At 39.5% G+C, this 20702-nt stretch overlaps 1 protein-coding gene across 13 annotated transcripts in view; it reads left to right on the top strand.

The window, feature by feature from the left end:
• LRRFIP2 (LRR binding FLII interacting protein 2) overlaps nucleotides 1-20702 on the top strand; it is a 111438-nt gene that overhangs the window by 38997 nt on the left and 51739 nt on the right. For 6 of the 13 annotated variants that reach the window (XR_012644548.1, XM_074988171.1, XM_074988176.1 and 3 more), the window contains 5 exons: nucleotides 5430-5498; nucleotides 9352-9414; nucleotides 12036-12110; nucleotides 17774-17821; nucleotides 17909-17953. The exons of 2 other annotated variants lie outside the window; for them this stretch is intronic. Coding sequence is in view for 10 of the 11 variants with exons in the window: in XM_074988171.1 (XP_074844272.1) it covers nucleotides 5430-5498; nucleotides 9352-9414; nucleotides 12036-12110; nucleotides 17774-17821; nucleotides 17909-17953 (300 nt within the window). In the remaining variant the exon portion in view is untranslated. Of the gene's footprint in view, nucleotides 1-5181; nucleotides 9250-9351; nucleotides 9415-12035; nucleotides 12111-17773; nucleotides 17822-17908; nucleotides 17954-20702 lie in introns of those variants that run through there. 5 more of the 13 variants (XM_074988173.1, XM_074988175.1, XM_074988180.1 and 2 more) reach the window with 3 other exon arrangements.

The following is a 20702-nucleotide window of genomic DNA, read 5'->3' on the forward strand; positions in this document are numbered from 1 at the left end:
GTTTGTGCTAACCTACAAACTTTCCCTCTCCTTCTTAGGCCTTACTTTAGCAAACATTACACTTAATTTTGCTTTCATTTTTGTTATCAGGGAACAGGTGGTGTGGTATCTTGTCAAAGTATTGCTAGACATAGGGCTTGTACATAAGTTGCATGTTGTATCAAAGTTCATTCAAGCTAGTTGGTTAATCATTATAAAAGGGGAGTGTGTTTTATGTCAACGTTTTAATTGTATTTTTTATCAGTTTGATTTTTTTATCTTTAAAATATGAGTGCTGTTAGAGACCTTGATTTCTGCTCCTTCTCTCCGCCCCCCCCCAAATTGTTAAGTATCTGCACTATAAATAGTTGCTTAAAAAGTAACTTAATATGAATTTGGAAATTGGCACCAAAAATGTAAGTCATTCAGATATTGTTTATATGGGATAATGTTACTGCCATTGGAAACACACCTAAAAATCACATAGGCTATGTCTACACTAGTTGCATCTGTCTACAGAAGTTACTGTTGGAAGACACGTTCTGACAAAACTTCTGTCAACAGGTCCTGTCTACTCATAAAAGAGAATCAATCTTTCGATCAGCTCTGTCAACAAAAAAGGGCCCTGGAGCATCTACGTACCTTTTCTCAACAGAAACCGTTGACAAAAATACATTTTGTGTGTAGAAGCTCCCCAAGTTTTGTCTACAAAACTTTCTGATGTAGATACGCCCAGTACAGTGTATGTGTATGGTACAACTTTAACTAGACCATATTTAAAACTTAACTCAAATTTATTTGAGAGAAGAATAGGCGACATACAAGTGCTGAGAATTTATAAGCTTGCATAGTCATGTATGTTATGTAAATTATCGCTATATTAAGGTACTTCAAACTGTGTCTATAGCTACAAGCTTTCACCAGTTATGCACTGAAGTAGAGTCAAAGCTGTTCTTAATAATTGCTTAGCATGCTTGTTTAGAGTAGTGCTTTGGAAAGAAAAGTGGATCTAAAAACAGTTATTCTAATTCTCACTCCTTCCCAGATTTTCTGTTCTCTGATGCTTTTCTGCCTTTTTTTCCCTCCATTTCCCTCCTCTTTGATTATTTGTTTCCTTTTTCATTTCACTTCCATTTCCATCTCTCACCTTTTCTTCCTCTGCCCTAAGAGTTTCTTCCTTTTCTTTGGCTACGTCTCCACTAGAGAGTTTTGTTGACAAAACTCATAGACCATCTACACACAAAATGCGTTTTGTCAACAGAAGCTGTCGACAAAAAAAAGCCATGTAGATGCTCCAGGTGGGGGAGGGGCCCTTTTGATCCACTCTTTTGGCAAAAGATTGCTTCTACACATAAAAGTGGATCTATCTGTCAGTAGAAGCTTTATCTGAACATCTTTTCCAACAATAACTTCTGTAGACAGATGCTTCTAATCTAGACATAGCCTTCTAGGTCTTTCCTCACTTACTGGTCAACTTACTTCTCTATCTTTTCATTTCTCTTTTTCCTTCCTATGAAGGATTTTTTTTTCAGACTTAAAAAAAGAGATGTGTGTGGTGTTCCTGTATTCTGTTTTGTTTGCATTTTTGCAGAAGTGGAAAACATACAATCTTAAGTTATTTCATTTTCTGCTTTTAGCAGCAGCACACCCAGAAGGCTTGCAATCTACTGTGTTCACTGCCTTTCAGCCCCATAGAGAATTTTGTAATGGTGATGAGAGTATGGCAGTTCAACAGCATGTACTGCCCTTTTTCTTCCGTTTCCCTTTCTTTGATCATCCTTTCCTCTTCGTTGTATGGGGATGACTCAGCCAAAAGCAGGGCAATGTTTAGAGCTGATAATCAATTCTTTATGAGAGCATTATGGATCTTAAAAGAAACCAATTTTTAGCTTTTCTTATACTCAATAATAATATGAAGATCCTTAAAAATGATTCACCACAGTAGTAACATTAAATACATTTATCTAACTACTCGCATTTCTGTTTTTATTACTCCATGGCTACGTCTACACTAGCCCCAAACTTCGAAATGGCCACGCAAATGGCCATTTCGAAGTTTACTAATGAAGCGCTGAAATGCATATTCAGCGCTTCATTAGCATGCGGGCGGCCGCGGCACTTCGAAATTGACATGCCTCGCCGCCGCGCGGCTCGTCCCGACGGGGCTCCTTTTCGAAAGGACCCCGCCTACTTCGAAGTCCCCTTATCCCCATGGGGAATTTGTATTTGTATCCCCATATTCCCATGGGGATAAGGGGACTTCGAAGTAGGCGGGGTCCTTTTGAAAAGGAGCCCCGTCGGGACGAGCCGCGCGGCGGCGAGGCGTGTCAATTTCGAAGTGCCGTGGCCGCCCGCATGCTAATGAAGCGCTGAATATGCATTTCAGCGCTTCATTAGTAAACTTCGAAATGGCCATTTGCGTGGCCATTTCGAAGTTTGGGGCTAGTGTAGACACGGCCCATAAGAGAGAAGAGTTCTAGAAAATTGAAGGGGGAACATTGCAATGTAAATAATAAGAAAATATTACACATGTAAAATGGCTAATTACAGACTAATGGGTAACTTCAATCTCTGGAAACATTTTTAATCAACTTATTGAGTAGACAGAACTGGAACCTAAATTTTTAATGAACTTGTCAAAAATAGATCTTGTCAGAGCTAGTTGACATTTTTAAGAAATGACAGTTTGGTAAGGAGAAGGTGACTAAAATCCATTTCTAACAGAGCACACAATTATCAAACATTTTAGAAAGTATGGCGGCAATATACATATATGTGTAATAAGTAATAGAGGAAAAACAGGTATTTCCATGCATGTGTTAATGTAATTACAGAAGTTCTGTATAAAATAAGTAGGCTTGGTAGAATTTTATTTTTACCTTTCTTAATTTCAATAGTTAATAATTTTGAAACTGTTTTTCTAGTTTATCCCTTAAAATGTTCAGTTGCATAAAATTTCAACTCTTAGGCATGATTTTATTTTAATTTTCATACTTGACGGGGATTATGGGAGAGGTCCAGTGAATGGGGGTTCAGACAGTAACTGATTAATGACAGTAGTTGTTGAGACTCAAACTAAAGGTTTCTAACTATTAAAATTCAAATAGCCAACATCCCATGTCAAAATATATCCAGTAAATATCTCTAAATCAAAATCTAATTCCCTCAGCAGCATTTTTCTTACTTCTCCTATTGGTACGTTTTGATTAATAGTGGTGTGTGCACGCACGTGTGTACAATGAAATCAGTATTTAGTTACATCCTGATAAATATCTAATCCCTTCTAAGCTTAAGAAGAAACAAGCTTGATTCCTCACTTTAATGCAAACAGCACCTTAATTTCTGAGGTTTAATATTCAATATGCTTTTTTTCTAAGCAGATCATATCTGACTCTTCTTTCAGGAATACAGATATAAACCTTGTTAACTTCATTTGAAGTTAGATGATAACTCTTAATGCCAGAAAATAATAATGTTGTAGTTATAATTATTATTTTTATTATGACAGTGCCTAGTTCCTTTCCTATGTAGTATACACAGCCAACAGCTGCAAGTCTCAAAGCCTGAGTCAACAGACTCAGAGTGTCATGGGGCTAGGGCTACCAGGCAGTTTAGGTGCGTTGCTAAATTGTGCTCTAAATGGCTACGGCTACGCTACCCATCCCTTTCGGAAGGGGCAAGTAAATGCAGCCATTCAAAAATGCAAATAAGGCATAGATTTAAATATCTCGTGCCTCATTTTCATACTCCTGTCTGATCTTGATTCTGAAAGGGGCTGCTTTTGAATCACAAACAGCTGTGTAGCTGGGATTCGTTCTGAAGGAAACCCCACTTTTGAAAGCACCCTTCTTCCCCAAAAAATTTGGGAAGAAGGGTGCTTTCGAAGGTGGGGTTTCCTTTCAAAGGAACCTGGCTACACAGTTGTTTGTGATTCAAAAACAGCCCCTTTCAGAATCAAGATCCAATGGAATTATGAAAATGAGGTGTGAGAGATTTAAATCCATGCCTCATTTGTATTTTTGAACGGCTGCATTTACATGTCCCTTCCGAAAGGGAGGAGTAGTGTAGCTGCAGTCAATGGATGTTTCTACACAGGGCACTTCCTTCGGAAGTGGAATACTAATACACAGAGCGAAAGATGCTAATGAGGCATGGATGCAAATTCCCTGTGTCTCATTAGCATAAAGTCACGTGATTTGGAGTGTGGAAGATCGTTCTTCTGGACTCCAAAACGCCATGTAGAAGCGCAGCCACCGGGGGGGCTTCCGGAAGGACGGGCTCCTTGCAGAGGCCCTTTCTTCCCAAAAATTTTTGGGAAGAAGGGGCCTCTGGAAGAAGTACATCCTTGCGGAAGACCCCCCTCCCCCCGGGTCCGCACTCTACACGGCATTTTGAAGTCCAGAAGAACGGTCTGCCGGACTCCAAATCATGTGACGTTATGCTAATGAGGCACGGGGAATTTGCATCCGTGCCTCATTAGCATCTTTCCTCTGTGTATTAGCATGCCACTTCTGAAGGAAGTGGCCTGTGTAGTAGCGGCCAATGAGATTAATAATAGCATATTTTAAATTCAAAACAATTTGAAATTGAGAATGTTGGTCACCTTTATATGTGCGGTCATATCTAAAGGTAGTGTGGAATAACGTAAATGTTACTAGACTTTCTGTATGAAATTACTATAACATTTTATTTTTAGATAAGTGAGGCAGAGAAATTGAGGTAATTAGAAAACAGAAGTGCTATATTTTAGATTACTATAAAGAGAAAATGTTATGTACCTGTATAATATGAATGTATGTGTTTTTCTGAAAAGTGTATATGAATGTATCCCATGACAAAAAGCTTTAATAAATGTTCATATATCCACACCAGAAACTAGTTTGGTAGATGAACACAAGCCTTTCTTCATCTGTTCTAAAAGAGAAAATAATTTGCTCAAAACAGTCATCTTGTTTCTTATTGTTTGAGAAATAAAACCCAAAGCACAAATGAGTATGAACAGAAATATGTGGTCATCCATACCAGTTAGTTACAGAGAGGCCAGTTGTGTTAATCTGTCTTCACAAAACAAAAAAGCAGTCATGTAGCATGTTAAAGATTAACAAAATAATTTATTAGGTGATGAGCTTTCATGGTGCAGACCCACTTCTTCAGATCTGGAAATCTGAAGAAGTGGGTGTGCTGCATGAAAGTTTATCTAATAAATTATTTTGTTAGTCTTTAAAGTGCTACATGGCTGCTCTTTTGCTTTATCCATAGGAGTTGTAAGTACTGACCTCACAACTCATTCTTGAGTTATACTGTTATTTCTGGTTCATAAAATTACCTTTATTACTTGCTTACTATGTAGGCATATTTATATATACCTTTAAGGTGAAGGCAGGTTTTTTATTTTGAATGTGTGTATTGCTTATATATTAATAATTCATAATCTTAAATTCATTCCTAAGAGTTCATCTTTGGATGTCAGTGGATTTCATAAGAGCCGAACAAGCACCTCCAGAAGGAGCGATCTTGTGGTCTGTAACCTGGAAAAGAGCATGTTTGCATTTGTTCATGTAGTATAAAATTTTGTGTGCCTACTGATCAGAAATATTAAATTATTTCAGTTAGAACACATTATTTGGATGGAAGACACTTACTGGAGCATGTTATTACTTGTACTATGCAGCTTTCTTTCAATAAAAATGTATTTGAATGCTCTAAGAAAACAGGAGCATTGCTGTGGGAAGAGGTGGTCTTCCAGTTACTCATATAAGAGAAATGTGTTGAAATGACAAAATTTGAAAACCATTGCATTAAATGTTGATCCTCTGCCACAGGTTTTGGCTGCAGCTTCAATTTGTAGATTGTTCAAGCCATGTCTTTTTGGGGTAGATACGGCTCTTTTGGTGCCATGATCTGGGCTGAAATATGAAAATGAAGAATAACTTTTATTCTTGCTTAGGCAATTTTATCTGTAAAGCTTATTTGCAGATATTAATATTTTCTGGAGTTGTTGAATTATTAATGAATTATGATCCCATACACAGGATGGCCCCAGCACTCTTCAGTCTTATCTATTTCCATGTTACTGTGTTTTTAAAAATCACAATTTTAGTTAAAATGGTGCAACTTAAAAATAAGATGATGCCTGAATCTGGATAGAAGACAAATATTCAGAGTAATCAAATTGACAACAAAGAAGTTGTCCATATCTGTCTGCTTTGAGCAGTAAAGGTTGAAATTCTTTTTGCTGACACACCCTTTTCCAGCAACATGTGTGGTCTGGCTGGACCATGGATGTTGCTGGACCAGAGAGCACTTGGAGAAGAGAGCCTCATCTGCCCTGAGCCTAACTGGCTGGCAGGCAGAGCCTTCCTGGGAACAAGGAGCCTGACCCCACTGTGGAGAGCTCGGATGGCAGCCCTGTGGTGGCAGGAGGCTAGGCCCAAGTTGGAGAGCCTCACTGAAGGGAGCCTGGCAGGGGCTGGGGAGTCCCACTGGCAGCCCTGCTGCAGGGAGCCCTGGCAGCTCTGTGGTGACGGGGAGCCCTGCCAGAGGCGGGAAGCCTGGCCAGCAGCTGTGCTGGGGCTGGGAACCCAGCAGGGACTGTGCTGCAGGGAGCCTGACCAGGGAGCCCTGCTTGCAGCCTGGCTGGCAGACCAATTGTGGGGAGTCCAGCGGCAGCTGGGTATCCATGGCTGCCCTTTGGTGGTGAGGAGCCTGGCTGTGGTCAGGGAGCCCTGCTGCCAGAGCCTTGTGTGAGAGCTGGGCCAGGGTCAGCAGCCCTGCAGCAGGGAGCCCCATGGTGATAAGGATTCTATCCACAGGTAGCGGGGCGCCAGCCCGGGGGTGGGAATTCCCACCGGCAGCTAGCAGGAAACCCTGCCAGAAGTGGAGCCTCACAGGCAGTCTGGGGCTGACCTCCCTTGGTCCTCCGAATTCCCTCATTCAGGACCACTCTGGTCTTGAGAGTGATGGATCAATGAATTGAAACCTGCATAAATGTCTTCAAGGGGAAAAAAAAAACACTAGTTTTGGCTTCATTGTAGCATTAACAGAGTGGAGAAAATTTCTGAAACCAGTTTCCATTCTGCTCCTGTTACATTCAGAAAGGTGACACTTAAATAACACCACTATTGTCAGCAGTCCTTCGTGTAAGTACTAAAAATCCATATATGTTTGCTTCACAAGGAAGAACAAAATTTTATTTCTGACAGCATTACAAAATCAACATCAATAGAAGAGGGATTCTGGATGCTTTTGTGGCTTATGTGCTACCAATAGATTGATTAACAAAGTAACACTTATGGAATCTTGAAAGATTTATAACCCAGAAGGAACACATTTAGGCTATGTCTACACTACCAGAAATTCAGTTTTATTAAATTCGATTTTCTAGCTCTGGATTTTATAAATTTGATTTTGAGTATCCTCACTTTCCACAAAGTCAAGTTTGTGCTGCGACACTAGAGTGGCCAAACATCAACTGTTGCAGCAATGCATTGTGGGAACCTATCCCACAGTTCCCTCAGCCCTGCATTCTGTGCCCTATTCCTGGCCCTGCTTCACCCAACCGCTGACAACGCTCACCCTGCTGCCTAGTTCCCAGGTCCCCACAGCTTGGGGGAGCCGTGAAACTGACCAGTGCTGATGCACCTGGCTCCCAGGAGCCAGGTGCAGCAGGGAGCCATGTGCTGCGCGAGTCAGTTTCCCAGCTCCCTCAAGTGGAAGGGAGCCAGGAGCCAGGTTCATGGTGCTTCCACACTAACCTTCATTCAAACTGTTAAATTTGAACTTGGCGCTTCACCCCGCCCTCCCTCCGGTTCTGACGATATTGTGCTATCAATATTGGTGCTCCCTAAATCAAGCTAATGGTATTTATAGTGAAGACAGTCACTTGGTACAATAGAGCTCACTGCCTTAAATTTGAATTTATCTCGTAGTGTAGAAGTAGCCTTGTTCTCTCATTCTGGGATTGCCAGTTTAAAAATGTTTTCTTATCTTAAATTGAGCAACTATGGCTGTTACTGAGAGATGGTAAGTAAGCATGGAAATGTACACTAAAATACAGTTTTATTGAGTTATTTTCTGGAGAGTTACTACATTTTCATACGGATGTTGTAACAGAATTTGTGTAAATAGGTAAAGCTACTTTGTTCAGACAGTATGAAAACTGATCATTTAGGGCTAGCTTCCTGCTGTCACAGATAATCTCAGTTTTCAGATATGTGAACAGTTTTTGCATTGTGCTAAAAAAAAAAAATAGACATTCTGATTTTGAAAATGACTTTTCTTTTCAAAATGCCAGTTTTTGTGATACATAATATCCCATAACAAAGCTGATTCTTTTTTTAAACAACAACAAAGCTTAAATTCTCAATCATAGGGATAAGAGTGTGTGATCCCTTGATTTAAAAATAATTCACATTTACCATTCCTACTTGGAAGTATGTTAAGTTGGTCATGTGTAACTTCCAGTTTCTGTCACTAACGTGAACCAGTAAACAAACAATGAACTAAATTTTCTTAAACAGTGATGATTAAAATGATGAACTAGCTCAAGTAGGTGGAAAAAAATAAACATTTCAAGTATACTTTGTTTTATTTTTTCTATTTTGCATGTTTTACTTTTTTTGTTTTTTGAGAACTGTTGTGAATATTGAATACTGATTGTCTTTACTCAATAACTCAACACAGGCAAAATTGCAGTCACACTCAGCTGACCCTTCTTTGGAACTTAGTGATATGAGCAACCTGCCTCTGCTATTCTGGCTAATCCCCTACCTCTCACTGGCTACATCTACACTACAGCTATCTTTTGAAAAAAGATCTTCTAGAAGATCTCTCTTCTGGAAAAACTTCTTTCTAAAGAGTGCATCCACACACAAAAAAATGGATCAAAAAGAGTGATCTGCTCTTTTGATAGAGAGCATCCTCACCACCCCCTGCTCTTTCAGAAGAGTGGCCCGAAGATTGAAAAATCTGGTGCCAGGAAGACTGCTGTTTCAAAAAATAAAAGGGCCCGCTGAACATCTGCACACACTTTCTTTCGAAAGAAGCTTTTGAAAAAATGCACTCTTCCTGAAATGGCAGTGGGAGAGCACTTTCAAAAGGACCGCTGCATTCTTTCAGTTTAATTTTGAAAGGACACTTTTTGTGTGTAGATGCTCCACTGGATGTTTTGAAAGAGTTCCTTCCTGCAAGAACTGTTTTGAAAGGAATTGCTAGTGTAGATGAGACCACTAGGTAGATCTGTGTCTTCTATGGCTGCGCTTATCTCGTATGGTGAGTGTTCTGTTAAGAATTCCATGTGCTTGCTTTTATTATGCTCTAGTGTTGAAGATGCTGTTATTGTTCATAGTTGACTTTCTAAACTTTTACTTGCAGAATCGTACTTACAATGATTCTCATGGTATGAAGAGGTCTTCTAGTTCCCATAAAGATCTGTTGGTTAGTGTTCTCATGCAGTACTCTTTATGAATATACCAAATAAGTGCTAAGGATCATTTTCAAGTAAATGCTTTATATGTTTAATGTACCAGCTATGTATCTCTCTTTTTACAGTAAAAGAAATTTAGGTGACCTATGTGATGATACCAGCCAAATTCCGCTCTGAATTTGGTGCATATCAAATCTGAATTTGCTTGCGGTTTCAATCATGTCAGTAGAATTGTGCGCTCTGCTCAGAGTAGAAATTAAATTAATATACAAAGTGGTCTTTGCTTTTGGGAATATTTGTGGAAGTGCCACTTCTGTGGATGAAAACAAATTTTTTTTTGGTTTGATTTCATTTGTTCTGTGGGGACAGAGGAACCTGTTTCACATTTGTCCCCTTCACTATCAGTACTGGGTAGCTTAAATTCTACTATGCAATGGAGTGAAGATTATTAGGTTTGCCATAAACATTTTGATATTATATCAGCAAATTTGTTGATGATGGTGTTCGGTTTGTGGTCTACAGAAAGTGGTTGTAGAATACTCAAGTAAACAATTTAAACAAATAAAATTTTGACAGGTAAATAAAAATACATTTTCAGAATAGTATTTTCAAAAGGTCCCAGACCTGAAAAATGAGTCATTGATTAAATGAGCACAGTTTGGCTGCCTTTGAAAAGTCCCAGCTTGAATCTGTAGTTCATTCTGACTGCTGGAATATTTTTGTCTCATTTTCACAGAGCTGTATAGTTTCTACCACATTTTTCAAACTGCAAAGAGCCACAGTTTGCTACATTCAACCGCACATACATTTGCAAGCTTGTCTTTGTGTGTTCATGCAAACAAATACCACCCAATGGCTACGTCTACACGTGAAGCCTACATTGAAGTAGCTTATTTCGATGTAGCGACATCGAAATAGGCTATTTAGATGAATAACGTCTACACGTCCTCCAGGGCTGGCAACGTCGATGTTCAACATCGACGTTGCGCAGCACCACATCGAAATAGGCGCTGTGAGGGAACGTCTACACGCCAAAGTAGCACGCATCGAAATAAGGGTGCCAGGCACAGCTGCAGACAGGGTCACAGGGCGGACTCAACAGCAAGCCGCTCCCTTAAAGGGCCCCTCCCAGACACAGTTGCACTAAACAACACAAGATCCACAGAGCCGACAACTGGTTGCAGACCCTGTGCATGCAGCATGGATCCCCAGCTGCCGCAGCAGCAGCCAGAACCCCTGGGCTAAGGGCTGCTGCCCACGGTGACCATAGAGCCCCGCAGGGGCTGGAGAGAGAGCGTCTCTCAACCCCTCAACTGATGGCCGCCATGGCGGACCCCGCTATTTCGATGTTGCGGGACGCGGATTGGCTACATGTGCCCTACTTCGATGTTCAACTTCGAAGTAGGGCGCTATTCCCATCCCCTCATGGGGTTAGCGACTTCGACGTCTCGCCGCCTAACTTCGATGTTAACATCGAAATAGCGCCCAACACGTGTAGCCATGACGGGCGCTATTTCGAAGTTAGTGCCGCTACTTCGAAGTAGCGTGCACATGTAGACACGGCTAATTTGGCAAAGGGATGGCAAACACTGTTCTTTACTCTCCATCCTATTGGACTCATTTCAGGGGAAGTATGAATCTGTGGTTTTTGATCCCTTTGCAGGGTCAGGTGTACAGACTAGATATGTAAGGGAAAGGGAAAACCTTTTATAGCTTAAACAAGACACTAAGTTCACAATGTAGAAAAATCAGAAATGTAATCAATAAGATTTCAGTACATATTTTTTGAAAACAGTGATGTAACATAGTACTCGATCCTGCACACATTAGCATGTTTCGCTTCACTAGTGAGTGTCAGTGGGACTGCTCAGTTATAAAGTTAAGCATATGGTTACATGTTTGCTGGATTGGCGCCTGGTTTATTAAATAGTTTCACTGGTCCTTTGAACCTGTAGTGAAGATGCAGACTGCACTTTCTCTGTACTTTCCAATTCTGACCAAATTATTTAATGGAAACAGATTAAACCAATAAGCATAAACAGGTTTTCACTTATTATTTTGAAGTGTCATGTTTTTGAAGTAAGTAATGACTTCTTCACAGTTTTCTGTAAAATCCTGCAGCTGGGATGCCGAGGTTCTGATAATCAGTACTGACAAGTACCGGCATAAAAAAAAGCACTGCTTTACTGCTTCTTAGATATTTCAGAGACATTCCTCAATTTTGTGTGGGAGAAAGACACACTCATATAATCTTTTTACAGCTGAATGAATAATTTTTAAATATCAGAATTTTCCATAATTTTTAAAGAGTACTCTTTAAAAATACTTTACCAAATTTGCCATTTTTCCTTCAGAAAGTTGTATCAATTTTGAGCCCTGGCCCTAGAGAAAGGAGGAACATTTTTAAATGTCTGTTTACAAACATCTGATGAAGTGAGTCTGTGCTCACGAAAGCTCATGCTCAAAACTTTTCTGTCAGTCTATAAGGTGCCACAGGACCCTTCGTTGCTGTTACAGATCCAGACTAACACGGCTACCCTTCCGATACTGTTTACAAGCTTGGGGGTGTCTGGGCATCATTGTGATATCCTTGTTCACAATAACTTTATATGTAATTTTTCATTTTTTACAGAGTGGATTGTATCATGACCAAAGAAATTACAGCAGCCTTAGACATAGCAAATCAATCTCTACCTACCAAACTCGGGTTTGTCTGTAATTTGGTTTCTGCTTAATAATTGTGTGTGTGTGTGTGTTCCCTTCTTAAGATTCTAGGGTATTAAAACTAATATTAGTATGAGTTGAAATGCTTGCTTAGTTTTTAAATTTCTGTTCACGTTAATTTGAGTAGGACCCTATCAAATTCATAGCCCAATTTGGTCAACTTTACAGTCATAGGTTTTTAAAAATTGCAAATTTTATGATTTCAGACATTTAAATCTGGAATTTTCATCCTGTTGTAATTGTATGGGTTGTGACCCAAAAAGGACATGTATGTTTATGTGGGAGGCTAGAGGGTCGCAAGGTCATTGAAAGGGCCATTGTGATACTGCTACCATTACTTTTGCACTGTTATTGGTAATGGCACCTCCTTCAGAGTTGGGCAGCCAGACAGTGGCGGCTGCTGACCAGGGGCCCAGCTCTTAAAGCAAAGCCACTGCCAGCACAAGCACAGAAGGGTAGCATGGTATGATAGTGCAACTCTGACATCTGTGCAGCTGCTGGAGGGGCACTGCTTTCAAAGTTAGGGACCTGGCCAACAGTCCCTGCTCTGCTGTCACCCAGCTCTGAAGGCAATGCAGAAGCAAGCAAAGGTGTCAATCCTGTGAAACCCTCTAAAATAAATGTTTGCTACTCCCTTGCAAATCCCTTTTGGGCTAAGACCCCCAATTTGAGAAACATTGCTCTGCCTCGTAAAGTCTGTACACCAGGATAAAAGTACACAAAAAACAGATTTCATTGGCTGTGATGCATGTCTCATGGTTGTGAGTTTGGTAGGGCCCAATTTATGAAGGACTGTTCTCGGTCACTGTAGCGCTTTAGGAGGTACTTTTATTCCCTGCATGTTTTGAGGTGAATGTTAAGTGCTTTAGGTTATCAATTATTACCATGTGTTTGGTTTTTTTTTTAACTGAGTTTCAAGTTTACTTATGTGCTTTTCATGGCCAGCTTTAACTGAATTTCTCTGACAAACTAAGGAAATCAATCATTCAGAATAAGCAAGACCAAAAGTTCAGCTTTTTACAGTTTTCTGTAAAATAGTTATGTTGATTTGTGACATGTGCGTGCAGTAAATAACCTTTCTATTATTTTAATCCCATATGACTCTTCCATTTTACTTGATTGAACCTCTTCACAACTTTATAATTTGGTACTAAACTAAAACTTTACTCTTACCTTAAAGAGATATTTTTCTTTGGGTTTGTAACTAACCCAAATGAATCTCCCAAGATGTGCGTTACTTGTGCTTCTTTGAGTGATTGGGGCTGTATATTCCACTCGTGTGCTTTTGCCAAATCTGAAGAAATTTATTAATCAGTACCAGTAGGGGTGGAATTTGTGCCATTGAGTCCCTTAGCTGTATGAGAGCAATGCCACCTTGATTCCCTCAGTTCCTTCTCGCTATTTCTGGCTTGAATCTGAGTGCTCAATATGTTTTTTACCTCATGCTTCATTTCACAATGCTGTGGTTTCTCTTACCCTTCTCCCTCATACAGCTATTTCTTCTAATGGGTTTAGTAGTATCCTTAGGTTTAGTTTATTAATCAATAGGATTTTCGATTTAATACTGCTTGTAGCTATCTCCAGTAGCGCCTCCATACTGTGATGTGCCAGAAGATGCTGTGCAGGCCAAAGGTACAACTGAGTTCAGAAAAAAAAGTTAGCTACGTTCCTGGAGGGCAGGTCCATCAATGGCTCTTGGTCAGGGTACACACCCCGCAGTGTCCTGTGCCTCTTAGTGCCAAAGGCTAGGACTGGATGACAGGGGATGGCTCATTAAGTAATTCATGTCCATATTGAAGAGTTACATCTCTGATTATCTGAATCTAATTTTGAAAAAGAAGAAATCAGCATTAATAACAGCACAAAAAAATCAAATTCATTGGGCCCAACAAGTTATGTGTGCATTTCAAATAACTAGGCTATAAGGTGGAATGAATTTGTTTGATCTGCACACAAGATTTCATCTTTGTGCTGTGTAAAACTACAGGTTGAACCTCTCTAATTCAGAACTCTCATCCGGCAAACTCCATAATCTGGCATGATTTTATTTAGCTGGACAACCGTTTGTCATGAGAGTGACCAAGTTTCCTGTGGTCCCATAAAGTTTGTTTACAGCCACCAGTCCTGGCTGTCAGTGTTCTGTGGTGTTGTTTAGCTCTAATTTACCCCTACATGTCTTCTAAGAGATCAATAAGCAATAGAAGAGTTGATAATGCTAGAAAATATTGACCTCCTCTTGGCCGACAAATTCTTTCATTTGGCACCAGTCACGTCCCGAGGATACCGGACGAGAGATGTTCAACCTGTAGTTGAAGGTGATATACTGGCTGAGTTATCAGTAGCTAGATGGCCAACTGCAGCTGTCCGTTTTCCTCAGGTCCCTACAATGGTGGCCAGATAGATCAATATGGGTGAGCATGATTTTTTTTGTCTGTCCTCCTGTGGTCAGTGCCTCCATGCTACATAGGGTAGTGCATGTGTGGACATGGAAGGTTCAAGGTTTGTGGACAAAACAGGGAGCTTCCATTTGGATCAGCATCCTGGGGCTCTGAGCCATTTGCAGTTCATGCAGAGATATTTGGGCCCAGATCAAGGATGCTCTCCTATGGTCACCAATAGCACTGAAATGTATTATGTAGAGAAGCAGGGAAGAAAATGGTCCAACCAGCTTTGTCAGGAAACAATAAAATTGTGGCAGTGCTGTATGAAGGAAAGAAAAATTTCCACAGCCATCCATTTATTGGGGTCCAGAATCATTTGGCCGATTACATAAGTAGTAATTTCTCCCAAAATCCTGATTAATCTCTGAAGATGAGTTTGCCAAGCTCCATATTGCAGAATAGGGCATCTTGGCTACTGAGCTGTTTGTAATTACATCCCTTTTGTTTCAAGTGGGTCTCTGTCCAGGCTCCTTTTAACTGATGCCTTGACCTGAATTGGAGGATTTGTGAAGGTATATTCCTTTTCCTTGATCTCACTTGTTTTGCAGAATATTCTCAAGCAGAAGCTGGATCATTCCAAACTAATTCTTTTATGTATGAAGTTGGCCAAGACAGTTATTTATCTGACTTCCTCAGTCTCTGTTTTGAAGTCCCATATCTCTTTATCCCAACCCACTGACTCACCGCTATGGTCAAGTCAGATTTCTGGTATTAAAGTAATCTGCAGCTCATGGCATGGCTAGATGAAAAGGAAGAATTGTTGTTTGGCAGCTATTAAACAAATGCTACTCAATAGTAGAAGACCCTCCATTAGAATTACCCCTTTGATCAAGTGGAAGTGATTTTTGGTTGATTGTTGGCTCAGGAGAGGTAACTGGTGCTAACCCACATTTAGGGCATTTCAGGAGAATCTGTGACAACTCCACTCCTCTAGTCTGTGTCTCAGGTCATTGAGGATCCACTTAGAAGGGAGCTTGGCATCCCAGACTCTGATCCATAGGATGTCAGATTTCTCAAACTCCATAATACTAAGGTGTCTAAGGAATCACTTGGTCCTCCCTCTTCCCCAGCTGGTGAAAGAAACAGTTCCTTTGTAAAACCTTACTCTTGTACTGGCTGCCCTTACAGGTTCTCTGTTTAGGCCCCTGGCAACTTGTTCTCCCTCTCTTCTGTGCCTGTTGTGTTGCTCTCACATCTAGAGGAAGAGTGTAACTGAGCTGCAGACTATGGCTATGTCTACACTAGCCCAAATCTTCAAAATGGCCATGCAAATGGCTGTTTTGAAGATTACTAATGAGGTGTTAAAATGCATATTCAGTGTCTCATTAGCATGGCGCCAGCCGCAGCTCTTCAAAATTGCTACTTTTTGCTGCCGCGCGGCTTGTCCAGATAGGGGTCCTTTTCAAAGTACCCCACCAACTTAGAAATCCCCTTATTTCTATCTGCTGATAGGCATAAGAGGATTTCGAAGTTCCTTGGGTCCTTTCGAAAAGGAGCCCTGTCTGGAGAGTCATGCGGCAGTGAAAAACAGCAATTCTGAAGAGTCACGGCTGGCGGCATGCTAATGAACATGGCCATTTCAAAGATTTGGGCTAGTGTAGACACAGCCTTTAATGGCAGAGTCATCCATTTTTTCATTTTTTCAAAGCTAAATGAGCCCGTGGGGCACATATTAAATTTTTGGTTGCTGTAACACTGCTTTATGCTTCCTCGTATTCTTTTCTAAGCCACATTCTAATACAGAAGAGCAGTGGCTTCATGTACGAGATGTGAGACAATGTGTAGCTTTTTATCTGGAGAGGTCTAAACCCTTTCATTGTTCAACTTCTTTGTCTCCTGTGTGGACAGCATGAGTGATCACATGGTCTCCAAGCAGACTATTTCCAGATGGCTTCCTATATTATGACGGCATATGGAGTAGCTCAGGCAACACCTCTGCGAAAGGTTCATTCAGCTAAGGCTCAAGCTACATTACTCACATATAGAAGTGATGTTTTGATATTGGATATTTGCACCTAGTCTCCTGTGCACATACTCTTACCAAATGCTGTGCTATTATGGTGGATTCCACGTCAGATTCAGACTTATGGAAAGCAGTTTTCCAGTTGTTCTTTAAGTAAACTCTGACTCCAATTCTTATTGATACAGCTTGTGAGTCACCTGACTTTATTATGTAATTGCAACCAATTAACCAGGAAAAGATGGTTACCAACATGGATGAAAATAGTTGTCCTTGTGTTGTGGCTGCAGTTGTGTGTTCCACAACTCATCTTTGGTGCCTTCTACATAAGAGTCTCGTCTCTTGATGTTCAGTCCAGAGGAACTGCAGGGGATCCATCCTTGCCAGAGGATGCTTTTAAAGACCAGAACTTTACCAGGATTCAGCAAAGCACTAGATAAATTCGTGGAAGTTAGGTCCATCAATGACTATTAGCCAGGATAGGTAGGAATGGTATCCCTAGCCTCTGTCCGTCAGAGGCTGGGAGTGGATGACAGGAGACAAATTGCTGTTTTTCTGTTCACTCCCTCTGGGGCAGCTGGCATTGGCCACTCTTGGAAGACGGGTACTGGGTGAAGTGGACCTTTGGTCTGATCTAAGATGGGTGTTCTTATGATCAGGTGATGCTGCCCTTAAAAAAACAGGAAAGAGGTAGAATGACTAGAGGCCATGAACATTGCTCCTACTGGTAGTGCTGGGCAAAGTTCTTCAGGTTTAAAGCACTGGGGTGTGCTTGCTCCTTAGTGGAATATCTGTCTGCACCCACATCACACACCACAGCAACTGTTCAAGGCGTGTGGCCCAGATCAATGTTGGGGGCCTGAAAGTGCTGTCGTAATGAGCATAATAATAAATTTCTGGTCTACAACCAGAGGATAATTTCTGTTTTTTGTAGAATTTGGTCCGATTTATGTTAGTGGTTATGGGGAGAAATTGTGTGACCAAACAATCCAGTCCTCTCTTTTATGTGTTTAATGCCACTTCTTTAACCATAAAAATATCAACTTTGTAATTAGAATATTATAGACTTCTGTTACGCAAGATGTATGGTTTCTTTAAAAATTTATTATATTGTTTTATTCAAAAATTTCTAATAGAGCTTAGTTTTACTTGTTTAAGTAAGTCCTAGAGTTTCAGACAAATATAATGGATTTAAACCTTTCTTTGTACTGCAGCCAAAATTGTAATTTTTTTTTTTCATCACAGTCATCGTCTCTCTACAGTGATTCTTTGGCAACTACCAAGAGTCATAGGGTTAGTACAGTGTGAAAAAGGTTTTTGACTAACTTTTGATTTCTTAATAGTTTTTTGAAATAAAAATAATGAAACTTTTCTTTATAGGTGTCTCCTTCTGTAAACATGGGTTTGATAAGAAGTGCTAGTTTGGTTTGTATGAGTCTGTTTGCATGGTTGCCTTAAACCTGCATTCAAATGACTGTAGTTTGAGAATATTGCATATGCATTCCCGTTGTATTTTAAAATAAAGCTAACGCCTGCATGACTGAGATAATATGAAATGAATAGGAGTGTAGAAGAGGTTCTGAAAGGTGAATTCCAAAGGATTTTTCAAGAATTGGACATGTGGCTCATTTCTTTATTAAGATGGTCTGGAAGGCAGGAGGTCCTTTTCTGTGGTTTTTGTTTTTGTTTTTTAAACTTTAGAAATATCAGGGATATCACATCTCATCTGCTCTGACTCTTTCTAAGAAGTATAAGTGATGTTTATTGTGAGTTCTGCCTCCTTAATTTAAGGGCAATTCTGTTGCTTTTTCACAGAAGCTTCCTTTATTCAAAATATTAATTAGTGATCACATTTAGGATATTGATTTTAAAAAACAGAAAATGTAAGCCCTGACAATCTTTTCCAAGTAAATTAACTTTCAATTTTTGCTCTTGTGATGTCTCCATATCATTAGTTTTACAGTGATTTTTGTCATCTTACAGCTTGTGCAAAGAATGAAATTCCAGCATAAAAAGTGGCACAAAACAACTTTGGTTTTTGGGTTGGGCAGGAGGGGAGCATTGGGATTTTTGTTTTTCTTTGGGGAAAAAAAAAAACAAAAAAAAAACCCTCAGGCCTCAGATTTTATTTCCTTTTCTGGACATCCTTAAATGAAAAAAAGAAAATTGTGTCTAAACTACACAGCTTTTAGTGACATAGCCATTTATTTTCATTTAATCATAAATATATGTGTAGATATAAATAAATGTTCATTTAATCAGATTATACTATTCAGTTCAGAACAAAATGATCCGCTATTAAATGTCACCTTAGTCTTTCTCCACTTTTCTGCTCCTCCAAATATTAACACTAATAACTGATAATACTGACTAATCATTAGCCTTTAAAACATTATGAAATTACAAAGACATAGTTTTAAGATAAAGAAAAAGAAATGTTCTGTACATCAAGGTATTTTTTCTTCTGTCATTTTAATGACTTAATGGCACAGAGTTAAAGATGACAGGCCCCAAAATGAAAAGTCACTCTTCCTATACTACTATCCTTTTTGCTCTCCACCCCACATCACGCTCTAAAAATGAGTTTGCTTTAGAAGTTTGTGTCCAGTGTTATGCAGCTCTTTTAAATGTCACCACACATCTTAAGAGAAAAGTTCTTATTCAGAACAATGTAAGCAATATATGACTGGAATTCTGAAATTTTCCTTTTGTGATATAACCTTGCAGATCATCTGAGGATCAGAATCCTGTAAAAATTGTTTAGAGAGTTAGGTAGTATGTATGTCTATATTGCTTTATGTTGTGTTTAATTTTTTTCAGTTTTATGTGCTTTTATGTAAGTGAAGCCTAACACTTTTTTTTTTTTTCCGTTTTTTGGCGAGGGGGAGGTGTGTTCAATTAATAGTTAAAGAATCTCAGTGGTGACAGTTCTCCTTTAAATAATTTTCTATGTTTTGGTAATAACTCACATACTGAGTTTTTATGCATAACTATTAAATCCTGAATATCAAGGTGGTAACTCTTGCTCTGTATTATCATTAATTGAGCTATACTCAGTATCTTAGGAAAAAATGATTAAACTTTACTGTGCTTTAAAAAAGTGAAAAAAGCAGTATGACAGAGAGCTACAGGAATAAGTCATAACTGTGTTAAATACTTTAGCCTAGTAAATGGAGTTTTGGACTGTGACTTGGGCAACGCAGCTTCTGTTCTTGGCTCTGCCATTGGCTGACTTAGACAAGTCATTTTACCTTCCTCTGCCTCATTTTTGCCATCAGTGAAATGAGTATACTAATACTGACATCCTTTGTTAAGCACTTTGAGACCTACTGGTGAAAAACACTATATAAAAACTTTATTGGGGAAGACTGTTTTTGCTACTACTATAATGAGGAAGGCATTCACAAAAAAATGGCTAAACTGCTTTTTTAAAAAAAGTGAAAAGGCATGGTCGTGCACATTAAAAGAAAAATAATCGCATGTAAATTTTTACCTACTGCTGTTACAAGTAACACATTTTATAACTGAGATTACAGAACTTTTAAAGTATTTGCAATTTGCATGCTCTGTGCATGTGTCACAACAGCTGCAATATGATGATGCTTCTGTATAGCTAAGCTCCATTTAGCAATCTTGCCAGATCTGTTAGCATGAGCTTTTGGAAGAAGGGGAGGAGAAGTGCATAACTAGGACACAGATACCAAAAAGCACAATTGATAACAAAAGGGGCAGCCGTGCTTGCCTACAGAAGCTTATGTACTTAATAAAAAAAAAAAAAAAGTTTCCCTCAAAATTTTTAAACTTTATTTTTCACAAAATGAGGAAAAAAAAGTTTTGAAAATGCTTCTATATGCTGGTTGTACCACTTGAAGTGTCAGAGCTTTCCTCAAGATAAGGGATTTACAGTTAAGGAACTGAAGAGCCTTTTTTTTTTTTCTTTCCCCTGCTCCCAGCTATGTCTATATTTAAATGGAGGCAGTGGCACAGTTGCAGCACTAGAGTTGTGCTGCTGTAACACTTCAGTGTAGGTATCCACTACAGCATTAGGAGGGATTATTTTCATGCTGTAGATGTCACCTCCCTGAGGCTACATCTACACTATGAGAGAAATTCAAATTTATTAATATTGATTTTATAACTCCTGGATTTTATAAATTCAAATTTGACTATCCTC

This window comes from Carettochelys insculpta, chromosome 2, assembly GCF_033958435.1.
Source record: "Carettochelys insculpta isolate YL-2023 chromosome 2, ASM3395843v1, whole genome shotgun sequence".
NCBI classification, from domain to species: domain Eukaryota; kingdom Metazoa; phylum Chordata; order Testudines; family Carettochelyidae; genus Carettochelys; species Carettochelys insculpta.